The 25,285-nt window shown below is 45.7% G+C and overlaps 1 protein-coding gene across 3 annotated transcripts in view; it reads right to left on the bottom strand.

Moving 5' to 3' along the window:
- Positions 1–7,271: 7,271 nt before the first annotated feature.
- impact (impact RWD domain protein) overlaps positions 7,272–25,285 on the bottom strand; it is a 109,573-nt gene continuing 91,559 nt past the window's right edge. For all 3 annotated transcript variants that reach the window (XM_068030770.1, XM_068030772.1, XM_068030771.1), the window contains 3 exons: positions 11,711–11,801; positions 10,768–10,902; positions 7,272–7,478 (listed from right to left, as the gene is read on the bottom strand). In XM_068030770.1, the coding sequence (XP_067886871.1) occupies positions 7,419–7,478; positions 10,768–10,902; positions 11,711–11,801 (286 nt within the window). In that variant the 3' untranslated portion in view covers positions 7,272–7,418. The remainder of the gene's footprint in view (positions 7,479–10,767; positions 10,903–11,710; positions 11,802–25,285) is intronic.

Below are 25,285 nucleotides of genomic sequence, written 5' to 3'. Positions count from 1 at the left end.
GGTTAACTAGACTAATAGCTGGAATTGGCAGGCTGGCTTACGAGGAAAGATTGGACAGGCTAGGCTTGTATCTGCTGGAATTTAGAAGAGTAAGAGGCGACTTGATTGAAGCATATAAGATCCTGAGGGGTCTTGACAGGGTGGATGTGGAAAGGATGTTTCCCCTTGTGGGAGAATCTAGAACTCGGAGTCACTGTTTAAAAATAAGGGGTTTCCCATTTAAGACAGAGATGAGGAGAAATATTTTCTCTGAGGGTCGTGAGTCTTTGGAATTCTCTTCCTCAAAAAGCAGTGGAAACAGAGTCTTTGAATATTTTTAAGGCAGAGGAAGATAGATTCTTGATAAGCAAGGGGGTGGGGCGAAAGGTTTTTGGAGGTAGGTGGAAATGTGGAGTAATCAGTTCAGCCATGAACTTATTGAATAGCAGAGCAGGCTCGAAGGGCCGAGTGGCCTACTCCTGCTCCTAATTCGTATGTTCACGGAGGTCTCAGATGCTCAGTTGCCCCTCAACATCCTGTTATCAGGTCACACTGCCAAGAAATTACTCTGTAAATGATATTCCAGCTGAAGGGTGCAGAAAAGAGTCTAACTAACAGGGAATGCTGTGAGATGCCCCATTCCAGCAAAACCTGGGCCATTATTTTCAGCTAATGGCCCATTTTCCTGTGTTTTATAAATGTATACAACAGGTCGTGGATAAAGATGTTAATTTTTACAAAAGCAAAATACTGTCATGGTGGAAATCTGTGGTTCTAATGAACAGTAATCAACCTGAAACATTAACTCTGACTCTACAGCTGCTGCCTGACCTGCTGAGTAATTCTAGCATTTTCTGTTCTTTATGTCAATTTGTATCTGTTTTATTCAGGACGTGAATATAGTTCATATTAAAAATACCTTTAAGGAACTTTTTTTTTTATTTGTTCACAGGATGTGAGCATCACTGACATCACCAGCATTTATTGCCCATCTTTAACTACCCTTGAGAAGGTGGTGGTGAGCTGCCTTTTTGAACTGCTGCAGTCCTTGGGATGTAGGCACACCCACAGATGAAATACATGTTTCTTTATTTGTTATTTTATTCACATTTTCTTTTTCTTTCTAAAGAAGTCAAATTATTTATTTCAATTGTGCCCGGCCAGGTGACAGTGTCCCAATCACAATTGTCAGCAGAAAGAGACATTCACAAGAGAAAGGCAATTTGTTTAAATCAACAAAAGTACAAGCTTTTCAGCATGAGGAATTGTTACAGGAATAAGGAATAATTTGAAGGGTACCATAATAAGCTGGAGATTTCCTCACCCAAAGACAAGCCCCTGACATGTGTTACAATTAAGCTATTTCACTCATCATTTTTCGTCCACTCATTTAGGTTAGTCACCATTGGAAATCACTCACTTTGGGATGATTTATTCAAGGTTGAATCTCACGGAGAACAAAGCACAACTGGGGAAAAGCCCATTTTCACACTTTTTATGGTCATATAATTACCCAGATCTTAACCATAATGAACCTTTTAAATGCACTTGGTTAAGAAAAGAATCCACATCTGGCTAGGTGCTTTCATACAATGAAAAGAATTGCAAGCTGTGGATCACAAATTGCCTCGTTCTGTTAAGCAGAACGATACAGTACAGAAGGTGCTCTATTCAGCCCATGCTGTCTGTGTCAGCTCTTTGAAAGAGCTACCCAATTAGTCCCACTCCGCTGCTTTTTCCTCATAGCCATGCAAATGTTTTCCTTTATAAGTTGTTACAACCAGGTGAGAAAGGTGTCTAAGGTTCCCTCTCAACCTTCACCTGGTCTTACTGTAACAGGGTTTAATTTTAAACACACTGTTTTTAGCTCCCCCTTGGTGAATCCTTGTTCACCACTTTCCAATTATAAGGCAAAGAAACCAACACAAACAGGTTTTCCTAGGTTTAAAGAAGAAAAGTTGAAATGTATTAAACCTGAACTTAAACTCTAAATCAGTTGATGCTTACGGATACATGACGTGCCAACTCTAGCATGCACACGCGATACACACATGCAAATAGAGACAGAAAAGAGTAGAAGGAAAAAAATAAAGTGGAAAAGTTTGAGGCAATATCCGAAGAGTTTTTGTTATGGTTCTTCGAGCTCACTGTAGAGTCCTTGATTGTAGGTAGATCTTGTGTTTCGTTGGGGCCCAGTATTCTTCTTAAATCTTGTTCGCTGTAGAAGATTTTTCTCTCTTGGGGCTCATGTATCTTCAGTGGATTCAGAGGCTTGTGAAAAAGAGATGGGAGCAGACAGGAGAGATCTTCTCAGTCCAGGAGCAAACAAACAGTCTTGCTCAGTTCAAACAGTCCTATGGCTGGTTCAAAAAACCTGGAACAACCAGTTAGTCATGTGACCAGCTGGTTTAACCAGTCCTAGCCCTTGTGGATTGTATCCTCCTTCGCAGGCCCTGGAATGCACTTCCTCACCTTCGATGTCTGTTAGTATGCAAATGTCTTTTTCCAGCCAAGGCTGATCCGTTTAACAAGTCTTTTCCTTGCTCCAGCAACAGTTTAAGATCAATGTTCATGTGACAAAATTAATATGCCTCATTCTTGGCAGGTGGGGGTCTAGCATGACAAAGTATATATCCAATTCCCTTCCCCGGTACGAACTACAGCTCCCCCAACAAGATGGAGTCATCTGCAAATTTTAATATCGTACACCCAATTCCCTAGCAAAATCCTTTATGCTAATGGTGACCAAAAGTGTTCCCAGCAACAATCCTTGTGGAACACCACTTCCCATTTTTTACCAGTCTGAGTAACTTATCCTCTACTCTATTTTTACAGCACTATTTTGAAGAGTAGGTGAGTTCTCCCCAGTATCCTGGTCAATATTTATTCATACGAACATATGAATTAGGAGCAGGAGTAGGTCACTCAGCCCCTTGAGCCTCCTCCGCCATTCAATAAGATCATGGCTGATCTGATTGTAACCTCAACTCCACATTCCCGCCTACCCCCAATAACCTTTCACCCCCTTGGTTATCAAGAATCTATCTACCTCTGCTTGAAAGATATTCAAAGACTCTGCTTCCACTGCCTTGTGAAGAAGAGAGTTCCAAAGACTCACAACCCTCTGAGAAAATATTTCTCCTCATCTCTGTCTTAATTGGGTGAGCCTTATTTCTAAATAGTGACCTCTGGTTTTAGATTCTCCCACAAGAGAAAACATCCTTTCCACACCCACCCTGTCAAGACCTCTCAGGATCTTACATGTTTCAATCAAGTCGCCTCTCACTCTTCTAAACTGCAGCAGATTCTCTGAGGGTTGTGTGTCTTTGGAACTCTCTTCCTCAAAAGGAGGTGGAAGCAGAGTCCTTGAATAGTTTTAAGGCAGAGGTAGATAGATTATAATCTGCAGCAGATACAAGCCTAACCTGTTCAACATTTCCTCATAAGACAACCTGCCCATTCCAGGTATTAGTCTAGTAAACTTTCTCTGAACTGCTTCCAGTGCATTTACACCCTTCCTTAAATAAGGAGACCAATACTGTACACAGTACTCCAGATGTGGTCTCACCAATGCCCTGTATAGCTGAAGCATAGCCTCCCTACTTTTGTATTCATTTACCCTTGCAATAAACATTCTGCTAGCTTTCCTAATTACTTGCTGGACCTGCATACTAACCTTTTGCGATTCATGCACTGGGACACCCAGATCCCTCTGCATCTCAGAGCTCTGCAATCTCTCACCATTTAGATAATATGCTTCTTTTTTATTCTTCCTGCAAAATGGATAATTTCACATTTTCCCACATTATGCTCCATTTGCCAGATCTTTGCCCACTCACTTTGTGGCCTCCTTATGTCCTCTTCACAACTTACTTTCCTACCTATCTTTGTGTCATCAGGAAATTTAGCAACCATACCTTTGGTCCCTTCATCTAAGTCATTTATATAAATTGTAAAAAGTTGAGGCCCCAGCATTGATCCCTGTGGCACACCACTCGTTACATCTTGCCAACCAGAAAATTATCCATTTATGCCTGCTCTCTGTTTCCTGTTAGCTAGTCAATTTTCTATCCATGCCAATATGTTACCCCCTACGCCATGAGCTTTTATTTTCTGCAATAACCTTTGATGTGGTACCTTATCAAATGCCTTCTGGAAATCTAAGTACAGTACATCCACTGGTTCCCCTTTATCCACAGGATTATCCACACGAATACCAATGTAAGGGAAAACAACAACTTTATACTGTATGAGAAGAGTGCTGATTGGTTGGCAAGTGAACTCTGATTGGTAGAGGCATTGCCATGGAGAATGCATCAGCTTACATGATTTCCCTTTCACAAAACTATGTTGATTCTGCCTGATCACCTTGAAGTTTTTGAAGTGCCCTGCTATAACATCTTTAAATATAGGTTCTAACATTTTCTCTATGACAGATGTTAAGCTAACTAGCCTGGAGTTTCCTGCTTTCTGTCTCCCTCCATTTTTGAATAAAGGAGTTACATTCGCTATTTTCCAATCTAATGGAACCTTCCCCGAACCTAGTGAATTTTGGAAAATCTAAACCAACACATCAACTATCTCACTGGCCATTTCTCAATGACCAGATTATCTGCTCATTATCAAATTGCTGCTTGTGGGAGCTTGCTGTGCACAAAACGACTGCCTCGTATTCTAAATTGCAATAGCGACCACACTTCAAAGAGTATTTCATTGGCTGTAAAGAGCTTTGGAATGTCTTGAGGTTGTGAAAGGCGCTACAGAAATACAAGTTCTTCCATCTTCTTTCTTTGAAAACTATTCAGACGACTTGCAACTCACCTGACTTACGAACATATGGACACATGATTCCAACCATCACATTCAATCATGTAGCAACTAAACCTCATGACTCTCAATGCTCACCGCCAGCCATACTGTTTCCCTGAGCAGCAAAAAAAAATTGCAATTAAGGGGGAAGAAAGAGAACTTCTGTAAAATTCCACACCAAACTCTGAAGATCAAAACAGGTTCTGTGGGCGTACGTACACAGATCTTGGAAGGTGGCTGGACAATTTGATCAGACTGTTCAAAAAGCATACGGGATTCTTGGCTTTATAAATGGAGACATAGGGCTGAATTTTATGAGCCCTCCGGTGTTGGGGTCGTGTGGGCGGGGCCCAGAAAATTCTTCCGGGAGAGGCCAGCCACGACCTCCGACGACAAGACGGCCCTGCCGTATTTTACAGGCGGCGGAAAGGCCTTGGTGTGGCGCCCAGAGGCGGGGCCATCATCTTAATATGCCAAACATATTACAATTAAGGAATAATTACCTACCTGGCAACGACGGACTGTCCCACGCTGATATTCTGGCCATCAGCCGGAACTGGCACGCCTTCGGAAGTCCGTTTGGAGTTGTGAGGCGTGGCACTGGCGGGGAGCGGGGAGGAGTGAAATTCTCAGGTCGGAAGGGTGGAGGAGCAGGGAAAACTGTTTGGATTGGTGAGGGGGCGGGGGAAATGGTGGGAAGGGGTTGAGGGTTAAAGGTATTAAAGGTGGGGGGGGTGTGGGAGAAGGTTGCGATCTGAATCAAAGTTTTTTGGGCGGGGGGGGGGGGGCTGGGAATGGCCTATTAATGATTCAATTATTCCTTGGGGGTGTGGTTGAGGAGAATGCAGATGTAATGTAATGTGAAACTTAAATTTTAACACTTTGTTCCCTTTACAAACTAAAATTTCTTCTAAGGGCTTGAAGTCCTTTAAAAATGGCACTGACACCTGTGCGGTGGTACCGGACGCCGTTCCCGGGGACGGAGCGACCACCCCCTCTAAATCGTCAGGGTGGCCGCTCCACACCCTCCACTTAAATGAGCCCCCGCGCAAAATATCACGGGGGCTTAGCGACGGCGTTTCATGCCTGAAGACTGTCGGGATCAGAGCGAGCAAACCACGATTTGCGGCACACTCATAAAATTTAGCCCCTAGAGTGCAAAAGCAAGGATATTATGCTGAATCTTTATCAAACACTGGCTAACCCGAGCTGGAATATTGTATCCAATTCTCGGCACTGTTTCCAGTGGCAGGAGAGTCGGTAACCAGAAGTTACAGATTTAAGATAATTGACAAAAGGAACATTCTTTTTACACAGCGAGCGGAAGCAGATTCAATAGTAACTTTGAAAGAGTAGGGGGAGTGGTACTAATTGGATAACTCTTTCAAAGAGCCAGCACAAGCACGACGGGCTGAATGACCACTCTCTGTGGTATATATTCGTACCATCACTACGATCGCTTATTCCCACCTTCATAACATCACCCGACTTCACCCCTGTCTCAGCCCAACTGCTGTTGAAACCCTCATTCATACCTGTGTTAGCTCTGGACTTGACTATTCCAACGCACTTCTGGTTGGCCTCCCACATTCTACTCGCCATAAACTTCAGCTCATCCAAAACTCTGCTGCCTGTAACTTAATTCACGCCACCTCCGTTTCCCCATCACCCCTGTGCACGCTGACTTATATTGGTTCTTGGTTTCAAATCCCTCCATGGCCTTGCCCCTCCCTATCTCTGTAACGTGCTCCAGCCTCACAACCCTCTGAGGTATCTGCAATCATCTAATTCTGACCTCTTGAGCATCCCTGATTTTAATCGCTCCACCATTAGTGACTGTGCCTTCTGTTTCCTGGTCCCTAAGCTCTGGCCTCCTCCCTAAACTTCTCCGCCTCTCTACCTAGTTTTCTACTTAAAACCTACTACTCTTTGACCAAGCTTTTGGTCATCTGACCTCATATCTACTTTGGTTTATAAAGCTCCTGTGAAGCACCATGGGACGTTTTATTATGTTAAAGGTGCTATATAAATTGAAGTTGCTGTGACTGAGTAACCTGGGATTTAAGGGCCAGGTTAGCAGAGCATGTAGACTTGCTGCAGAAACTTGTCCTTTTTCTCAGAGATCTGCAATGTCCATGCGTGGAAGCTTGATTCCTTTTACATCTACCTTGAGTGATTAATGTCTTGCCTCTTGGTTTGGAATCTATGCACAGCTCATCATGCACCAGCCATTTCAAAATATTAATTTACATGTATTTGAATATTACACACGCAATGAATTTTGCATGAATTTAAACCTTCTTTAAACATTAATGCTCACGGGCAAAGGGCTTTTTACTCAAAACTTCAATATTTTCATCTGGGGCTCCAGGGAAACCTAAAGCAAATAAATGTCTTGGTTTGAACCATCCTTGGGGACCATGCAGCGAGTGGCAGGACCGAGGAAACAAGCTGCTTTTGCGAAATATGAAAAAACAGAGGAGTTGAGTGGATTCAGCTATGTTTATTCTTGTTAGTCTTCGGTTTTCAGATATGAAATGAATGGGACTGATCCACATATATAAAAACTGAGTATTTGTTGTTCTCGCACACGCTCACTAATTATAAAATATCTGTGTAGTTTCCTCTGGTCATTTTCCTTTCTTGCTCTTTTGCTTTTTTCTCTTTATTAATGTCCTTGGCCCCTCGCCCTAAAATAAAAACAAAATGCCTTGCTCAGCATTAAAACGTTCTGAAGTAAGCAGTTCATTACCCCAGGTTAGGTAGCACAGTGAGTAGTGGGAGGCGAGAGCAGAAAGTTGAGTGGGCAAAACCGTGGCAGATGCACTTCAATGTATGAAAGTGTGATATAATCCACTTTAGATTCAAGAAAATAGATCAGAGTATTTTCAAATCGGTGAGAAGCCAGGAACTACGGAGGAGCAGCAAGATTTAGGAGCCCATGATCAGAAATCATTAAACAAAAAAGCTAGTGGACAAGTCCAAAAAAAAAAAATTAAAAGGCTAATGGTATGTTAGCCTTTTATCCAAAGGGGCTGGAATACAAAGGGGTGGAAGGTATGCCACAGTTGTATAAAGCTCTGGTTAGGCCACATCTTGAGCAACTGTGTTCAGATCCGGGCCCCGCACCTCAGGAAGGATATATTGACCTTGGAGAGGGTGCAGCCCAGATTCACCAGAATGATACTGGGACTAAAAGGGTTAAATTATGAGGACTGGTTGTGCAGACTGGTTTTGTATTCCCTTGAATATATAAGATTAAAGGGTAATCTAATGGAGGTGTTTAAAATGAATAAAGGGTAGATAGAGAGAAACTATTTCCTCTGGTGGAGGGAGTCCCGAACAAGGGCGTATAACCTTAAAATTCGAGCCAGGCCATTCAGGGGTGATGTCAGGAAGCACTTCTTCACACAAAGGGTGGTGGAAATCTGGAACTCTCTCCCCCAAAAAAACTTGAGGCTGGAGGTCAATTGAAAATTTCAAAACAGAGATTGATAAAGTTTCATTGGGTAAGGATATTAAAGGATAAGAAACCAAGGAAGTAGATGGAGATCACGTACAGATCAGCCATGATCTAATTGAATGGCGCAACAGGCTTGAGGGGCTGAATGGCCTCCTCCTTCACTGATGAGCAGCAAATGGGCGGCACAGTGGCGCAGTGGTTAGCACTGCAGCCTCACAGCTCCAGCGACCCGGGTTCAATTCTGGGTACTGCCTGTGTGGAGTTTGCAAGTTCTCCCTGTGTCTGCGTGGGTTTCCTCCCACATGCCAAAGACGTGCAGGTTGTTAGGTAAATTGGCCATTATAAATTGCCCCTAGTATAGGTAGGTGGTAGGGAAATATAGGGACAGGTGGAGATGTGGTAGGAATATGGAATTAGTGTAGGATTAGTACAGATGGGTGGTTGATGGTCGGCACAGACTCGGTGGGCTGAAGGGCCTGTTTCAGTGCTGTATCTCTAAATAAAACAAACCTGCTGTTTAACTGAGCTATTGACTAAAGGTGTAGCAAACTCATACCTTAAGGGTATAGGAGCAGAGGGACTTGGGAGTATATGCGCACAAATCATTGAAGGTTGCAGGGCAGGTTGAGAAAGTGGTTAATAAAGCATACGGGATCCTGGGCTTTATAAACAGGGGCATAGAGTACAAGAACAAGGAAGCTATGATGAACCTGTAGAAAACACTGGTTCGGCCTCAACTGGAGTATTGTGTCCAGTTCTGGACACCACATTTTAGAAAGGATGTGAAGGCTTTAGAGGGGATGCAGAAAAGATCCACAATAATGATTCCAGGGTTTGGAGAAGTTGGGTCTGTCCTCCTTGGAGGAGAGAAGATTAAGAGGAGATTTGATAGAGGGGTTCAAAATCATGAGGGGTCTGGACAGAGTAGATGGGGAGAAACTGTTCCCATTGGCCAAAAGATCCAGAATCAGAGGACACCGATTTAAGGCGATTGGCAAAAGAAGCAATGGTGACATGAGGAAAAACGTTTTTACCCAGCGAGTGGTTGGGATCTGGAATGCACCGTCTGAGAGTGTGGTGGAGGCTGATTCAATCGTGGCTTTCAAAAGAGAACTGGATAATGATCGGAAGAGAAAAAATTGCAGGGCTATGGAGTAAAGGCAGGGGAGCGGGACTGGGTGAGTTGCTCTTGCAGAGAGCCAGGATGGACACAATAGGCCGAATGGCCTCCTTCTGTGCTGTGACCATTCTACGATTGTATGATAATATTTAAGGACTGTGCTACCGTACTGAGGTATCACTGAAGTACAATTCCAAACATGCATTATAAATAAATACGAAAATGTGCACTCCTTCACATTCCTTACTAAATAACTACAGATGAAACAGCCGTGCACAGCAGGTACATCATAAAGAAATTAGAATTCACAACATGCTTGCCTATTAAAAAAGAATAACTTGCAAAGCCTTTGAGTGACAGTAGATAATTTAAATGGACAATGAGTAATTAGCATCTACATTTATAATTCAATTTCAATTGCAACATATAGTCAGGCGAATAAAACGTTCAGTTCTATTTTACACTGTTACAGGCCTGGACATTCAAATAGGTTTGAACATCACAGCAGCATGCAGACAACCCAAAATATGTACATTTGGAGAAATCTTTTATCCTTTTTTCTGACTTACACTTGGCTAGTTTTTGATCTTATTCCTGTTTGTTCTGCAATGGATGACACATTTCCACTTTTGGCCAGCAGTGTCATCTCGGGTCAGGGACAAAGTCAAGCTCATTTTACTCTTCCTCTGTAATGATGTTATAACTCCAACATCAGTATCACACTCTCCTCCATCCTGATCTCCAGCCCTCCAATTCTGGCCTCTTGAGCATTGCTGATTTCCATCGCTCCAACATTGGAGGCTGTGCCTTCAGCTGTCTGGGTCCTAAGATCTGGAATTCCCTCCCTAAACCTCTCCGCCTCTCTCTCCTCCCTTAAGAAGTTCCATAAAACCTACACTGACATTCCAGTGCAGTACTGAGGGACTGCTGCACTACTGGAGTCTTTCAGATGGGATGTTAAACTGAGATCCCATCTGCCCTCTCAGATGGACATAAAAATCACATGGCACGATTTCAAAGAGCGGGGGAATCTTCTTTGCACCTTTCTTAAAGTGTGATGCCCAGAATTGGACACAATGCTCCAGTTGAGACTGAACAAGTGTTATATCAAGAGTCATCACAACTTCCTTGCTTTTGTACTCTATGCCTTTATTTATAAGGTCCAGGATCCCATATACCACTTGCCCATCCTGCCCTGTCATTTTCTCCACGTCTACCCTCTTGAACCCTTTAATAATTTTGAAGACCTCTATCAGATCATGCCTCAGTCTTCTAGTTTCTAGAGAAAAAAGCCCCAGCCTATTTAATCTTTTCTGGCAGTTATAACCTCTCTCAGTCCTGGCAGCATCTGTACTTACCACTACAGAGCTATTTTGTGTTATGTATTTGATCTTACCGCCAACTCGGTGTAACCTTCATCAACCAGTACGTTTCTTGCACAGTTATTGATGTGTTTGAAGCGATCAGGACCAAGTAAGATACCGCCATACCATCGTGAAACTACCACCATCACATTACGCACATCTAAAATCTGTTTGAGCAAAACAGCACAAAAGAAAGGGACTCCTTCAATCTTTATTGATAATCCTGTTGCTGGTAGAGTTGTAAATGAAAGATAAGATCAATTTATAAAAACTCATTGAAGTAAATCTTTATAAAAGACAGGTTAGGCCTCAGCTGGAGTCCAGTTCTGGGCACCACACATTAGGAAGGATGTCAAGGTCCTGGAGAGGGGATTTACTAGAACGGTACCGGGGATCACGGCCTTCAGCTACGTGAAGAGACTGGAGAAGCTGGGATTGTTTTCCTTAAAACAGGGAAGGCTAAGGGGAGATTTAATAGAGGTGTTCAAATTTATGATGGTTTTTTTTTTAAGAATAAATAAGGAGAAACAGTTTCCAATGGCAGGCAGCAACCAGAGGACACAGATTTAAGATAATTGACAAACGAACCACAGAGGAAATGAAAAAAATTATCTTTTTACACAATGCGTAGTTGTGATCTGGAACGCGCTGCCTTAAAGGGCGGTGGAAACAGATTCAATAGTAACTTTCAAAAGGGAATTGGATAAATACTTGAAGTGAAAATATTTATAAAGCTGTGGGGAAAAAGCAGAGGGAGTAGAACTAATTAGATAGCTCTTTCAAAGGGCTGGCACAGACATGCTGGGCCGAATGGCCTCCTTCTGTGCTGTAAGATACCATGACTCAATCATTACTGAGTGAAAATTAACATGACGTTGAAACAATGTAATTTGATCCCTGGATGATAAAAATATATTGTAATAAAAGACTACGTTTCCAGTGATTCCTACTAAATGTTCTGAAGTATTCTGTTACCTGCAGCAGATGCAGAAGGCGTCCACCAGCTGCTGTCTCTCCGTCATCTTCACAGTCTTGCAGGAATGTCTGTTTGTCCTCGCAATATATCCTAAACAATTAATCCTCACATTCGCGTCATCCTTTTTATGGAACATTCATCGTACAACTGCAAGGGTAAGCTTCTACACTGCTCTCACTTAAAGCAGAGAAGCAGCGAAAGCAAATACAGTGACTTAATCTTTAAAAAAATCTTACATTTCTTTTTAACATTAGCAACTCCAGTAAGAGTGTTAATGATATATTTACAGCAAGAACTTGCATTTATTTATTACTTTTAACACAGAAAAATGTCCCAAGGCACTTCACACAGGTGTTGTAACTAAAACACTGATCCTCTTGAAATTTTTTGTTAGCAGTTCTGTGTTGTTTATTTAATCATGCAGGATTACACTACAGCACCCTGTTTTACACTGGGATTCTGGACTCTACCCGAGACAAACAAGAGCAACAGGCAAAGGGGACATCATCACCTCCAAGTTCCCCTTTGAGTCACACTCCACCCAGACTTAGAAATACAGGAATAGGACGAGGCCATTTAGTCCCTCAAGCCCGGTCCACCATTCAACAAGATCATGGCTGATGTGTGACTTAACCCTTTACACCCGCCTTCGCCCCATATCCCTTAATATCTTTGGATGACAAAAAGTTATCAATCTCTGTTTCAAACGTGAACGATTAGCATCAATTGCTGTTTGTGGAAGAACCACAGAATAATACAGTGCAGCAGAGGCCCTTCGGCCCATCGACTCTGCAACAAAGACACATGACCTGTCTACCTAATCCCATTTGCCAGCACTTGGCCCATAGCCTTGAATGTTATGACGTGCCAAGTGCTCATCCAGGTACTTTTTAAAGGATGTGAGGCAACCTGCCTCTACCACCCTCCCAGGCAGGGCATTCCAGACCGTCACCACCCTCTGGGTAAAAAAGTTCTTCCTCAAATCCCCCTTAAACCTCCCGCCCCTCACCTTAAACTTGTGTTCCCTAGTAACGGACCCTTCAACTAAGGGAAACAGCTGCTCCCTATCCACCCTGTCCATGCCCCTCATAATCTTGTACACCTCGATCAGGTCACCCCTCAGTCTTCTCTGCTCCAGTGAAAACAACCCAAGCCCATCCAACCTCTCTTCATAGCTTAAATGTTCCATCCCAGGCAACATCCTGGTGAATCGCCTCTGCACCCCCTCCAATGCAATCACATCCTTCCTATAATATGGCGACCAGAATTGCACACAGTACTCCAGCAGTGGCCTTACCAAAGTTCTGTACAACTCCAACATGACGTCCCTGCTTTTGTAATCTATGCCTCGATTGATAAAAGCAAGTGTCCCATATGCGTTTTTCACCACCCTATTAACCTGCCCTTCTGCCTTCAGAGATCTATGGACAAACACGCCAAGGTCCCTTTGTTCCTCAGAACTTCCCAGTGTCAGGCCATTCATTGAATACTTCCGTGTCACATTACTCCTTCCAAAGTGTATCACCTCACACTTTTCAGCGTTAAATTCCATTTTCCACTTTTCTGCCCATTTGACCATCCCATCTATATCTTCCTGTAACCTAAGACACTCCACCTCACTGTTAACCACTCGGCCAATCTTTGTGTCATCCGCGAACTTACTGATCCTACCCCCCACATAGTCATCTATGTGGTTTATATAAATGACAAACAATAGGGGACCCAGCACAGATCCCTGTGGTACGCCACTGGACACTGGCTTCCAGTCACTAAAACAGCCGTCTGTCATCACTCTCTGTCTCCTACAGCTAAGCCAATTTTGAATCCACCTTATCAAGTTACCTTGTATCCCATGTGCATTTGCTTTCTTGATAAGTCTCCCATGTGGGACCTTGTCAAAGGCTTTGCTGAAATCCATGTAAACTACATCAACTGCACTACCCTCATCTACACACCTGGTCACATACTCAAAAAATTCAATCAAATTTGTTAGGCATGACCTCCCTCTGAAAAAGCCATGCTGACTATTCCTAATCAAATTTTGCCTCTCCAAGTGGAGATAGATTCTCTCCTTCAGAATTTTCTCCAATAGTTTCTCTACCACTGATGTGAGACTCACTGGTCTGTAGTTCGCTGGCTTATCTCTACAACCTTTCTTAAATAGTGGGACCACATGAGCTGTTCTCCAGTCCTCTGGCACCTCCCCCGTGGCCAGAGAGGAATAAAAAATTTGGGTCAGAGCCCCTGCAATCTCCATCCTCGCCTCCCACAGCATCCTGGGACACAAATCGTCCGGACCTGGAGATTTGTCCACTTTTAAGCCTTCCAAAACCTCCAATACCTTGTCACTCCCTATGAAAATTTGCTCAAGAACCTCACAGTCTCTCTCTCTAAGTTCCATATCTACATCCTCATTCTCTTGGGTGAAGACAGATGTGAAGTATTCGTTCAACACCCTACCAATGTCCTCTGGCTCCACCCACAAATTTCCCCCTTGGTCCCTAACGGGTCCTAACTCTTTCCCTGGTTATCCTCTTCCCATTGATATACTTATAGAATATCTCGGGATTTTCCCTACTTTTACCAGCCAGAGCTTTCTCATATCCCCTCTTTGCTCTCCTAATTGCTTTCTTAAGCTCCATCCAACACTTTCTGTACTCCACTAATGCTTCCATTGATTTTCTCTCCTTGTATTTGCTAAAAGCCTCTTTTCCTTCTCATCGTACCCTGAATGTTTCTGGTCATCCATGGTTCTCTGGGCTTGTTGCTCCTACCTATTACCCTAGAGGGAACATGTTGGGCCTGTACCCTCCCCATTCCCTTTTTGAATGCCCCCCACTGCTCTTCTGTAGATTTCCCGACAAGTAACTCTTTCCAGTCTACCTTGGCCAGATCCTGCCTTATTTAACTAAAATTCGCTCTCCCCCAATCCAAAACCTTTTTTTGCAACTTGTCTATTTCTTTCTCCATGACAAGATTAAATTGTACCATGTTGTGGTCGCTATCACCAAAATGCTCCCGAACCAACACATCAACCACCTGTCCGGCTTCATTCCCCAGAATTAGGTCCAGCACTGTACCCTCCCTTGTTGGATCCTCTACATATTGAGCTAAAAAGTTCTCCTGTATACATTTTAAGAACTCCACTCCATCTAAGCCCTTAACACGATGACTATCCCAATTAATGTTGGGAAAGTTGAAATCACCTAATATAATTACCCTATTATTTTTACACACCTCTGCAAATTGCGCACATATTTGCTCCTCAATTTCCCACTGACTATCTGGGGGTCTATAATAAACACCTAGCAATGTGGCTGTCCCTTTTTATTCCTAAACTCTGCCCATAAAGCTTCATTTGATGCCCCCTCCAAGATATCATCTCTCCTTACTGCAGTAACTGACTTCTTAACTAATATTGCAATGCCCCCTCCTCTTTGGAGAATTCCAAACTTCTACCACTCTCTGCATGTAGAAATATTTCCTAACTTAATTCCTGAAAGGCCTAGCTCCAATTTTTAGGTTTTGTCCCCTAGTCCTAGACTCCCCAACTAGTGGAAATAATTTCTCTGCATCTACACAAGAAACACAAGAAATAGGAGCAGGAGTAGACCATTTGGTCCATCGAGCCTGCTCTGCTATTCAATGCAATCATGGCTGATCTTGGGCTTCAATTCCACTTTCCTGCCTGCTCGCCATCCCTTGATACCCTGAGAGACCAAAAATCTATCTATCTCAGCCTTAAATGTATTCAATGATGGAGCATCCACAACCCTCTGGGGTAGAGAATTCCAAAGATTCACAACCCTTTGAGTGTACTAATTTCTCCTCATCTCAGTCCTGAATGATTGGCCCCTTATCCTGAGACTGTGTCCCCGTGTTCTAGATTCCCCGACCAGTGGAAACAATCTCTCAGCTTCTACCCTATCAAGCCCTTTCAGAATCGACCCTGTCAGGTTCTCTTAGGACCTCGACAACTTTGATTAAATCACCGCTTAATAGAAATTTCAGGTAATACAACCCTTGTTTGTGTAGTCTCTCCTCATAGCTTAACCATTGAGAGTCCAGGTATCATTCTGGTAAATCTCCACTGCACTCCCTCCAAGGCCAATATATCCTTTCTAAGGTGTTGTGTCCAGAACTGCTCACAGTAACTCCGGATGTGGTCTAACCAGGGCTTTGTAAAGCTGAAGCACGACTTCTAGCCTCTTGTGTTCTAGTGCTCGAGATAGAAAGACCTGGAAACATATCAGCTGTTCCTTCATCGTTGCTGGGTCAAAATCCTAGAACTCCCTACCTAACGGCACTGAGGGACTCACAGGGTGTGTCTAGAGTGCACTTGGATGCTTTACTAAGTGATAGGTGCTTATATAAAGTTGTTGTAGTACAGTGCAAAGCTCAGGTTGGCAGACTGCACCTTGCACTGACCCCAGGGCTGGAACTTTACACACATACAATCACAGCTCCAATCCCAGGCAGGTCACTTTCAATGTTGGGAAAACATGGCTGAGGGACCATTTACTTGTAGCATTAAAAAGATTAAGAATATAAGAAATAGGAGCAGGAGTAGGCCATTCAGCCCTTCGAGCCTACTCCACCTTTCAATGGCTGATCTTCTACTTCAACACCATTTCCCTGCACTATCCACGTATACCTGGATGTTTTTAATATGTAGAAATCATTCGATCGCAGTCTTGAATATACTCAGTGACTGAGCCTCCACAGCCCTCTGGAGCAGAGAATTCCAAAGATTCACCACCCTCTGAGTGAAGAAAGTTTACAAAGGCCCTCCGAAGTTATGGAGAGACTTTTAGAGTGAGTTAAAACTCCAAAAAATGTTTATCATTGGTGCAAAGGCAAATCCACTTCATACCAATAGAAACTGGATTGTAAACCCAGTGTCCATGTCTAAACTGGCTCCGAGGTGAACCAGACTGAGACTGCCGGCTCCGTAAACTCTAAGGCAGCTTGTGTCTGTTGTTAGCCATGGCTCAGTGGGTAGCACTCTCACCTCAGTGTCATAAGGTTGTGGGTTCAATTCCCACTCCAGGTACTTGATCACAAAATCCAGGCTGACATTCCAAGTGCATTACTGAGGGAGAACTCCACTGTCAGAGGGTTAGTACTGAGGGAGTGCTGCACTGTCAGAGGGTTAGTACTGAGGGAGTGCTGCACAGTCAGGGGGTCAGTACTGAGGGAGAACTCCACTGTCAGAGGGTCAGTACTGAGGGAGTGCTGCACTGTCAGGGGGTCAGTACTGAGGGAGAACTCCACTGTCAGAGGGTCAGTACTGAGGGAGTGCTGCACTGTCAGGGGGTCAGTACTGAGGGAGTGCTGCACTGTCAGGGGGTCAGTACTGAGGGAGTGCTGCACTGTCAGGGGGTCAGTACTGAGGGAGAACTCCACTGTCAGAGGGTCAGTACTGAGGGAGTGCTGCACTGTCAGGGGGTCAGTACTGAGGGAGTGCTGCACTGTCAGGGGGTCAGTACTGAGGGAGTGCTGCACTGTCAGGGGGTCAGTACTGAGGGAGAACTCCACTGTCAGAGGGTCAGTACTGAGGGAGTGCTGCACTGTCAGGGGGTCAGTACTGAGGGAGTGCTGCACTGTCAGAGGGTCAGTACCGAGGGAGTGCCGCACTGTCGGGGGGTCAGTACTGAGGGAGAACTCCACTGTCAGAGGGTCAGTACCGAGGGAGTGCCGCACTGTCAGGGGGTCAGTACTGAGGGAGAACTCCACTGTCAGAGGGTCAGTACTGAGGGAGTGCTGCACTGTCAGGGGGTCAGTACTGAGGGAGAACTCCACTGTCAGAGGGTCAGTACCGAGGGAGTGCTGCACTGTCAGAGGGTCAGTACCGAGGGAGTGCCGCACTGTCGGGGGGTCAGTACTGAGGGAGAACTCCACTGTCAGAGGGTCAGTACCGAGGGAGTGCCGCACTGTCAGGGGGTCAGTACTGAGGGAGAACTCCACTGTCAGAGGGTCAGTACTGAGGGAGTGCTGCACTGTCAGGGGGTCAGTACTGAGGGAGAACTCCACTGTCAGAGGGTCAGTACCGAGGGAGTGCTGCACTGTCAGAGGGTCAGTACCGAGGGAGTGCCGCACTGTCGGGGGGTCAGTACTGAGGGAGAGCTCCACTGTTGGAGGATCAGTACTGAGGGAGTGCTGCACTGTCGGTGGGTCAGTACTGAGGGAGTGCTGCACTGTGACAGGGTCAGTACTGACGGAGTGCTGCACCGTCAGAGGGCCAGTACTGAGACAGTGCTGCACTGTCCGTGGGTCAGTACTGAGGGAGTGCTGCACCGTCAGAGGGCCAGTGCTGAGAGAGTGTTGCACTGTCGGAGGGTCAGTACTGAGGGAGTGCTGCACCGTCAGAGGGTCAATGCTGAGAGACTGTTGCACTGTCAGAGGGTCAGTACTGAGAGAGCGCTCCACTGTCGGAGGGTCAGTGCTGAGGGAGTGCTCTACTGTCGGAGGGTCAGTGCTGAGAGAGCGCTGCACCGTCGGAGGGTCAGTGCTGAGGGAAGGCTGCACTGTTGCAAGGGCAGTATTGAGGGAGTGCCACACCATCAGAGAAGCAGAACTGAGGAACAGCCGCACTACCAGAGGGGTAGGATGAGAAACTGCTGTCTTTCAGATGAGATATTAACCCGAGGTCTGGACAAGATTTACTGTTTTGGGTCGGGATCAAATGAAGTTCAGTAACTCGACTTCGATTTCGCTGGATTGGTCAATTAGTGACCAGAGGGTGGGTTCGCCATCCAATTAAGGACAGCGGATGGGCTCTTGAAGCTGCAGAGCCAATAGGAGGCTGTAGCCTGCCTTTGCAGGTAGCAGAGAGAAAGGACGCCTCCATCTCAAGGCTCCCTCTCAGCACCTTTAACATCTTTGAAATGAAAAATGGCCACAACTGCTTGACCACCATAGGAACATACCTTCCGGGAGAGCAGCGGAAAGGAGTCCAGGCGCATCAGAGTTTGAAAACAAAGTAAGCAATGACGTCACAGGAAAGCTGCAAGGTGAGTGGTTGGTGAGTTAGGAAGCATCAGTGAATAGCTGGGTTAGTACACTACTGTTAGGGCGCGTGTGTAAATAGCTTAATAATAAGGACTAAGTGCGTCGCTGATTTTTTTTGAGTATGTTTATTTTAACTCGTGAACTGTATTGATTTTTAGTAGGATTTATTAGTACTAGTACTGTTTTATTAATAATTCTAAGCTGTTGTAGTATTGGTAAGTTTTATTTTAGCAGTACCAAAGGGTCAACTAATAAATAAAGGAATGGCAGAGATGCTCCAACCTCGAGAGTGCACCTCCTGTGCTGTGTGGGAGCTCCAGGATGCTTCCCGTATCCTGGAGAACCATTTGTGCAGGAAGTGTTGTCAATTGAAGCAGCTTGAGCTCACGGTTTTGGAACTTGAGCAGCAGTTGGTGACACTGCACTGCATTCATGAGGATGAGAGTTACATGGATAGCATGTTTATAGGTGTGGTCATCCCACAGCTTAAGATTATGCAGGGAGAGAAGGAATGGATGACCACCAGTCAAAAAGAATCAGGCAGGTAGTGCAGGAGATCCCTGAGTGCATCTCACTCTCCAACAGGTATTCAGTTCTGAGTACTGAGGAAAGTGATCTTTCACCCTGGGGAGTGCAGCCAGAGCCAAGTCCTTGGCACCATGGATGGCTCAGCTGCACAGGCGGGTACAGGGAAGAGTGGAAGAGCCGTAGTGATAGGTGATTCAATAGTCAGGGGAACAGACAGGCGTTTCTGTGGCCACAGATGTGAATCCAGGATAGTGTGTTGCCTCCCTGGTGTCAGGGCCAAGGATGTCACTGAGCGGCTGCGGAGCATCCTGAAGGGGGAGGGTGAACAGCCAGCAATCGTGGTCCACATCGGAACCAACGACATAGGTAGAAAAAGGGATGTGGTCCTGCAGTCAGAATATAGGGAGTTAGATAAGAAATTAGCAAGCAGCACCTCAAAAGTAGTAATCTCTGGATTACTCCCAGCGCCACGTGCAAGTGAGTATAGAAATAGAAGGATAAGACAGATGAATGCGTGGCTGGAAAGATGGTGCAGGAGGGAGGGCTTCAGATTCCCAGAACATTGAGACCAGCTCTGGGGGAGATGGGGACCTATACAGGCCGGACAGGTCGCACCTGAACAGGGCCAGGACTGAGTTCCTTGCAGGATGTTTTGGTAGTGCTGTTGGGGAGGGTTTAAACTAGTTTGGCAGGGGAATGGGGCCCTGATGGTAGACTCAGCTGAGACAAAATCCGAAATTAAAATGGAAGGCGGAAAATTAATGGATGATTCTGGAAGACAAAGGAGACGAGGATTAAAAAATTAAAAAGAGTTTGGCAGTGCTCAAGGGTATCTATTCCAATGCAAGGAGTATAGCAAATAAAGCAGATGAGCTGAGGGCACAGATAGACACGTCGCAGTATGATAGCATAGCTATTCAGGAGGGACAGGAATGGCAGCTCAACGTCCCTGGTTACAGGGTTGTCAGACGCGATAGGGAGGAGGATAAGAAAGGAGGGGGAAGGCAATTCTGGTCAAGGAAACTATTACAGCTGTGAGGAGGGATGATATGGTGGAAGGTTCAACAAATGAGGCCATATGGATTGAGCTAAGGAACAGAAAACGGGCAATCACACTTGTCAGGCAAACCCCACCTGCCAGGACTGAGGCACACATCATTTCACCACATGAATATTAAAACTTAAAATTGCAAGCCCTGACTGGAAAGACATTTCCATGGTAACAGACAATGTTGAAACAATGGGGATCTAGCAGCTGCTTCTCCAATACACAGAAGTGGTCAAACCAGTTCTAGTCACATAAAGGGATGTGCCATGTGCTCCTGAAACTGAACCAACAACATCTCCTCTCCTGTCTGCCTGCTTCATCTCTTCCCACGGAACTGAATCTGGTGAAAACATGTGAAACTCAAAGAGAGAAGGGTTTGCCACATGAACCAAGTTTTAAGATAATTACTGGGCCCCAACAAATTGCAAGACCATATCTTCAATCAAGGACTACAGCGAGCTCGAGAAACAGTAACAAGATATTGCCTCAAACTGTTCCATTTAACTTTTCTTCTGCTCTTTTCCATTCCTATCTGCATGTTTATATCACGTGTGCATGCTAGAGTGAGCGCATCATATATATATATATATATATATATATATATATATAGATAGATAGAACCGTATTAGAGTTTAAATTTAAGGTTTTAATAAAGTTCCTCTTTCTGCTTTAAACCAAAGAAAGCCTGTGAGTGCTCAGTTATTTGCCTGATAATTGGAAACTGTGAACACAGAATCACAAAAAGGGGAGCTCAAAATACAGTGTGTTTAAAATTAAACCCTGTTACAATAAGACCAGGTAATGACAGCAAAAGACCCCTAGATACATTGCTCACCTGGTTGTAACACACTGGTGGGAGTGTACGATAGACCCCCAAACAGTCAGAGGGAGATAGAGCAGATACGTAGGCAAATCTCTGAGAAGTGCAAGAACAATAGGGCAGTTTTAATTACCCAACTGTTAACTGTGATAGTTTTAGGGTGTAAGGAATTGGGGGAGCAGAATTCTTGAGGTGCATCCAGGAGAACTTTTTTGCCTAGTATGTAGCAAGTTCAAAAAGAGAGGGTGCAGTTTTAGACTTGGTTTTAGGAAATGAAGATGGGCAGGTGGAAGGAGTGACAGTGGGAGAGCATTTTGGTGGTAGTGTTCGTAATTCAATCTTTTGGGCCTCCTTATCTCGAGAGACAATGGATACGCGCCTGGAGGTGGTCAGTGGTTTGTGAAGCAGCGCCTGGAGTGGCTATAAAGGCCAATTCTGGAGTGACAGGCTCTTCCACAGGTGCTGCAGAGAAATTTGTTTGTTGGGGCTGTTGCACAGTTGGCTCTCCCCTTGCGCCTCTGTCTTTTTTCCTGCCAACTACTAAGTCTCTTCGACTCGCCACAATTTAGCCCTGTCTTTATGGCTGCCCGCCAGCTCTGGCGAATGCTGGCAACTGACTCCCACGACTTGTGATCAATGTCACACGATTTCATGTCGCGTTTGCAGACGTCTTTATAACGGAGACATGGACGGCCGGTGGGTCTGATACCAGTGGCGAGCTCGCTGTACAATGTGTCTTTGGGGATCCTGCCATCTTCCATGCGGCTCACATGGCCAAGCCATCTCAAGCGCCGCTGACTCAGTAGTGTGTATAAGCTGGGGATGTTGGCCGCTTCAAGGACTTCTGTGTTGGAGATATAGTCCTGCCACTTGATGCCAAGTATTCTCCGAAGGCAGCGAAGATGGAATGAATTGAGACGTCGCTCTTGGCTGGCATACGTTGTCCAGGCCTCGCTGCCGTAGAGCAAGGTACTGAGGACACAGGCCTGATACACTCGGACTTTTGTGTTCCGTGTCAGTGCGCCATTTTCCCACACTCTCTTGGCCAGTCTGGACATAGCAGTGGAAGCCTTTCCCATGCGCTTGTTGATTTCTGCATCTAGAGACAGGTTACTGGTGATAGTTGAGCCTAGGTAGGTGAACTCTTGAACCACTTCCAGAGCGTGGTCGCCAATATTGATGGATGGAGCATTTCTGACATCCTGCCCCATGATGTTCGTTTTCTTGAGGCTGATGGTTAGGCCAAATTCATTGCAGGCAGACGCAAACCTGTCGATGAGACTCTGCAGGCATTCTTCAGTGTGAGATGTTAAAGCAGCATCGTCAGCAAAGAGGAGTTCTCTGATGAGGACTTTCCGTACTTTGGACTTCGCTCTTAGACGGGCAAGGTTGAACAACCTGCCCCCTGATCTTGTGTGGAGGAAAATTCCTTCTTCAGAGGATTTGAACGCATGTGAAAGCAGCAGGGAGAAGAAAATCCCAAAAAGTGTGGGTGCGAGAACACAGCCCTGTTTCACACCACTCAGGATAGGAAAGGGCTCTGATGAGGAGCCACCATGTTGAATTGTGCCTTTCATATTGTCATGGAATGAGGTGATGATACTTAGTAGCTTTGGTGGACATCCGATCTTTTCTAGTAGTCTGAAGAGACCACGTCTGCTGACGAGGTCAAAGGCTTTGGTGAGATCAATGAAAGCAATGTAGAGGGGCATCTGTTGTTCACGGCATTTCTCCTGTATCTGACGAAGGGAGAACAGCATGTCAATAGTCGATCTCTCTGCACGAAAGCCACACTGTGCCTCAGGGTAGACGCGCTCGGCCAGCTTCTGGAGCCTGTTCAGAGCGACTCGAGCAAAGACTTTCCCCACTATGCTGAGCAGGGAGATTCCACGGTAGTTGTTGCAGTCACCGCGGTCACCTTTGTTTTTATAGAGGGTGATGATGTTGGCATCGCGCATGTCCTGGGGTACTGCTCCCTCGTCCCAGCACAGGCATAGCAGTTCATGTAGTGCTGAGAGTATAGCAGGCTTGGCACTCTTGATTATTTCAGGGGTAATGCTGTCCTTCCCAGGGGCTTTTCCGCTGGCTAGGGAATCAATGGCATCACTGAGTTCCGATTTGGTTGGCTGTATGTCCAGCTCATCCATGACTGGTAGAGGCTGGGCTGCATTGAGGGCAGTCTCAGTGACAGCATTCTCCCTGGAGTACAGTTCTAGGTAGTGCTCAACCCAGCGGTCCATCTGTTTGCGTTGGTCAGTGATTATGTCCCCCGATTTAGATTTGAGGGGGGTGATCTTCTTGATGGTTGGCCCAAGAGCTCTCTTCATGCCATCATACATTCCTCTGATGTTTCCGGTGTCTGAGGCCAGCTGAATATGACTGCATAGGTGTTGCCAGTAGTCGTTTGCGCAACGCCTAGCTGTTCTTTGTGCAGTACTTCTGGCTGCTTTAAGTGCTGCGGATGTTAAATCGCTGGGGGCTTTCTTGTAGTTCAAAAGTGCAATGCGCTTAGCGGCTATGACAGGTTCCAGCTCTTCATTATGAGATTGAAACCAGTCTGCATTTCTCTTCGCACTTTTGCCGTAGGTGGTCAAAGCTGACTCATAGATGGCGTCTCTGATGTGGGCCCACTTGGTCTCAGCATCCCCTGTGGGAGTGTTTTGAAGGGCTGTTACAAGTGAATTTAGAAATTTTTGTAACAGCTGTGGGTGAGAAATTCTGCTCGTGTTGATGCGCGGGTGGCCCTTCTGCTTGGAATGATGCAACTTCTTTGGTCTGAGTCTAACCTTGCTGCACACCAGGGAGTGGTCGGTGTCGCAGTCCGCACTGTGGAAGCTGCGTGTGATTTGAACACTGTTTAAGGCGGCTCGCCTTGTGACAATGAGGTCTAGCTGGTGCCAACGACGTGATCTTGGGTGCCTCCATGAAACCTGGTGACAGGGTTTAGTGTGAAAGAACGAGTTGGTGATGCAGAGGTTATGATAGGTACACAACTCAAGCAGTCTCTGCCCGTTCTCATTCATCCTTCCAACGCCATAGCGCCCAAGGCAGGAGGGCCATGAGTCATGGTCGGCCCCAACCCTGGCATTAAAGTCCCCCAGCAGGAATAGGTGTTCGGTGTTGGGGATGCTGCTAATGATGTTATGGAGTTGTTCATAGAACTGGTCTTTAGCTTCAGGTGCGGAACAGAGTGTTGGAGCATAGATGCTGAGTAGGTGTACTGGACCAGAGGTGGTGAGCAGTCGGATGGACAGTATGCGTTCCGAGCCATTTGAGGGAGGCTCTATCATGCTGAGCAAGGAGTTTCTGATGGCGAAGCCCACTCCATGCTGTCTTGGTTCTTCAGGATCCCTGCCCTGCCAGAAGAAGGTGTAGTCTTGCTCTGCTAGAGAGCCACTCGCGGGGAGGCGAGTCTCCTGAAGTGCTGCAATGTCCACATTGAGTCTACTGAGCTCGTTGTTAATGATGGCGGTCTTCCGAGAATCGTTGATTTGTGTAAGGTCTTCCGACAGGCCAGGACACATAGTTCTGACGTTCCAGCTTGCAAAGCGAAGGGCTGGTACCTTCTTTCCTTTTTTCATGTTGTTTGGTGCGGTGTATCAGTCCACCTTTCGGGCAATGACCCTGAGCTCCAAGCACCCATTGAAGCAGGCAGACTGTGGCGGGACAGAACCTTATTGACCGGGGGCTGCCCGGTTTGAGGCGGGCGGTAGCTGTCCAGTGAGGTGCAATGACCTCTCCCACCGACAAAGGCAACCCGTGGCGCCCAGTTTCTACGCCAATTTATCTGGACTTATAACCCGTAACTGCTGCCTTCCGTGTTGTTTCAGTCGCTGTGAGGCAACTATGGAGTGACCTCTCCATGGCGCATGCCTGGGCAAATTTATGGAGGTTGAGAGTTGCCCAGTCGTCAAAACCCCCCTCTCGGCCTTTCTGGTGGGGTCCAAAGGAGTGCAGGACACGACGTTTGGCACCAGTATGGCTGCAGGAACTGCCGGAAACATGCCAAAGGTGACACATGACCGCCTACGGGGTTCCGCTCCGGATTTTCTGTTAGGGTTTACTCCCTTAGCCTTGGTCTCTCCCGAGACGCCCACAAGGCAGTGGGGTTGTTGGGGCCCCTACACAGGTGTAGGATGGTGCCGGTGGGAGGAGGGGATGCAAGGG

Source organism: Heterodontus francisci, chromosome 5, assembly GCF_036365525.1.
Source record: "Heterodontus francisci isolate sHetFra1 chromosome 5, sHetFra1.hap1, whole genome shotgun sequence".
In the NCBI taxonomy this organism is placed as follows: domain Eukaryota; kingdom Metazoa; phylum Chordata; class Chondrichthyes; order Heterodontiformes; family Heterodontidae; genus Heterodontus; species Heterodontus francisci.
Note: the sequence above shows the minus strand (reverse complement) of the source record. Positions and strands in the feature narration are given on the sequence as shown.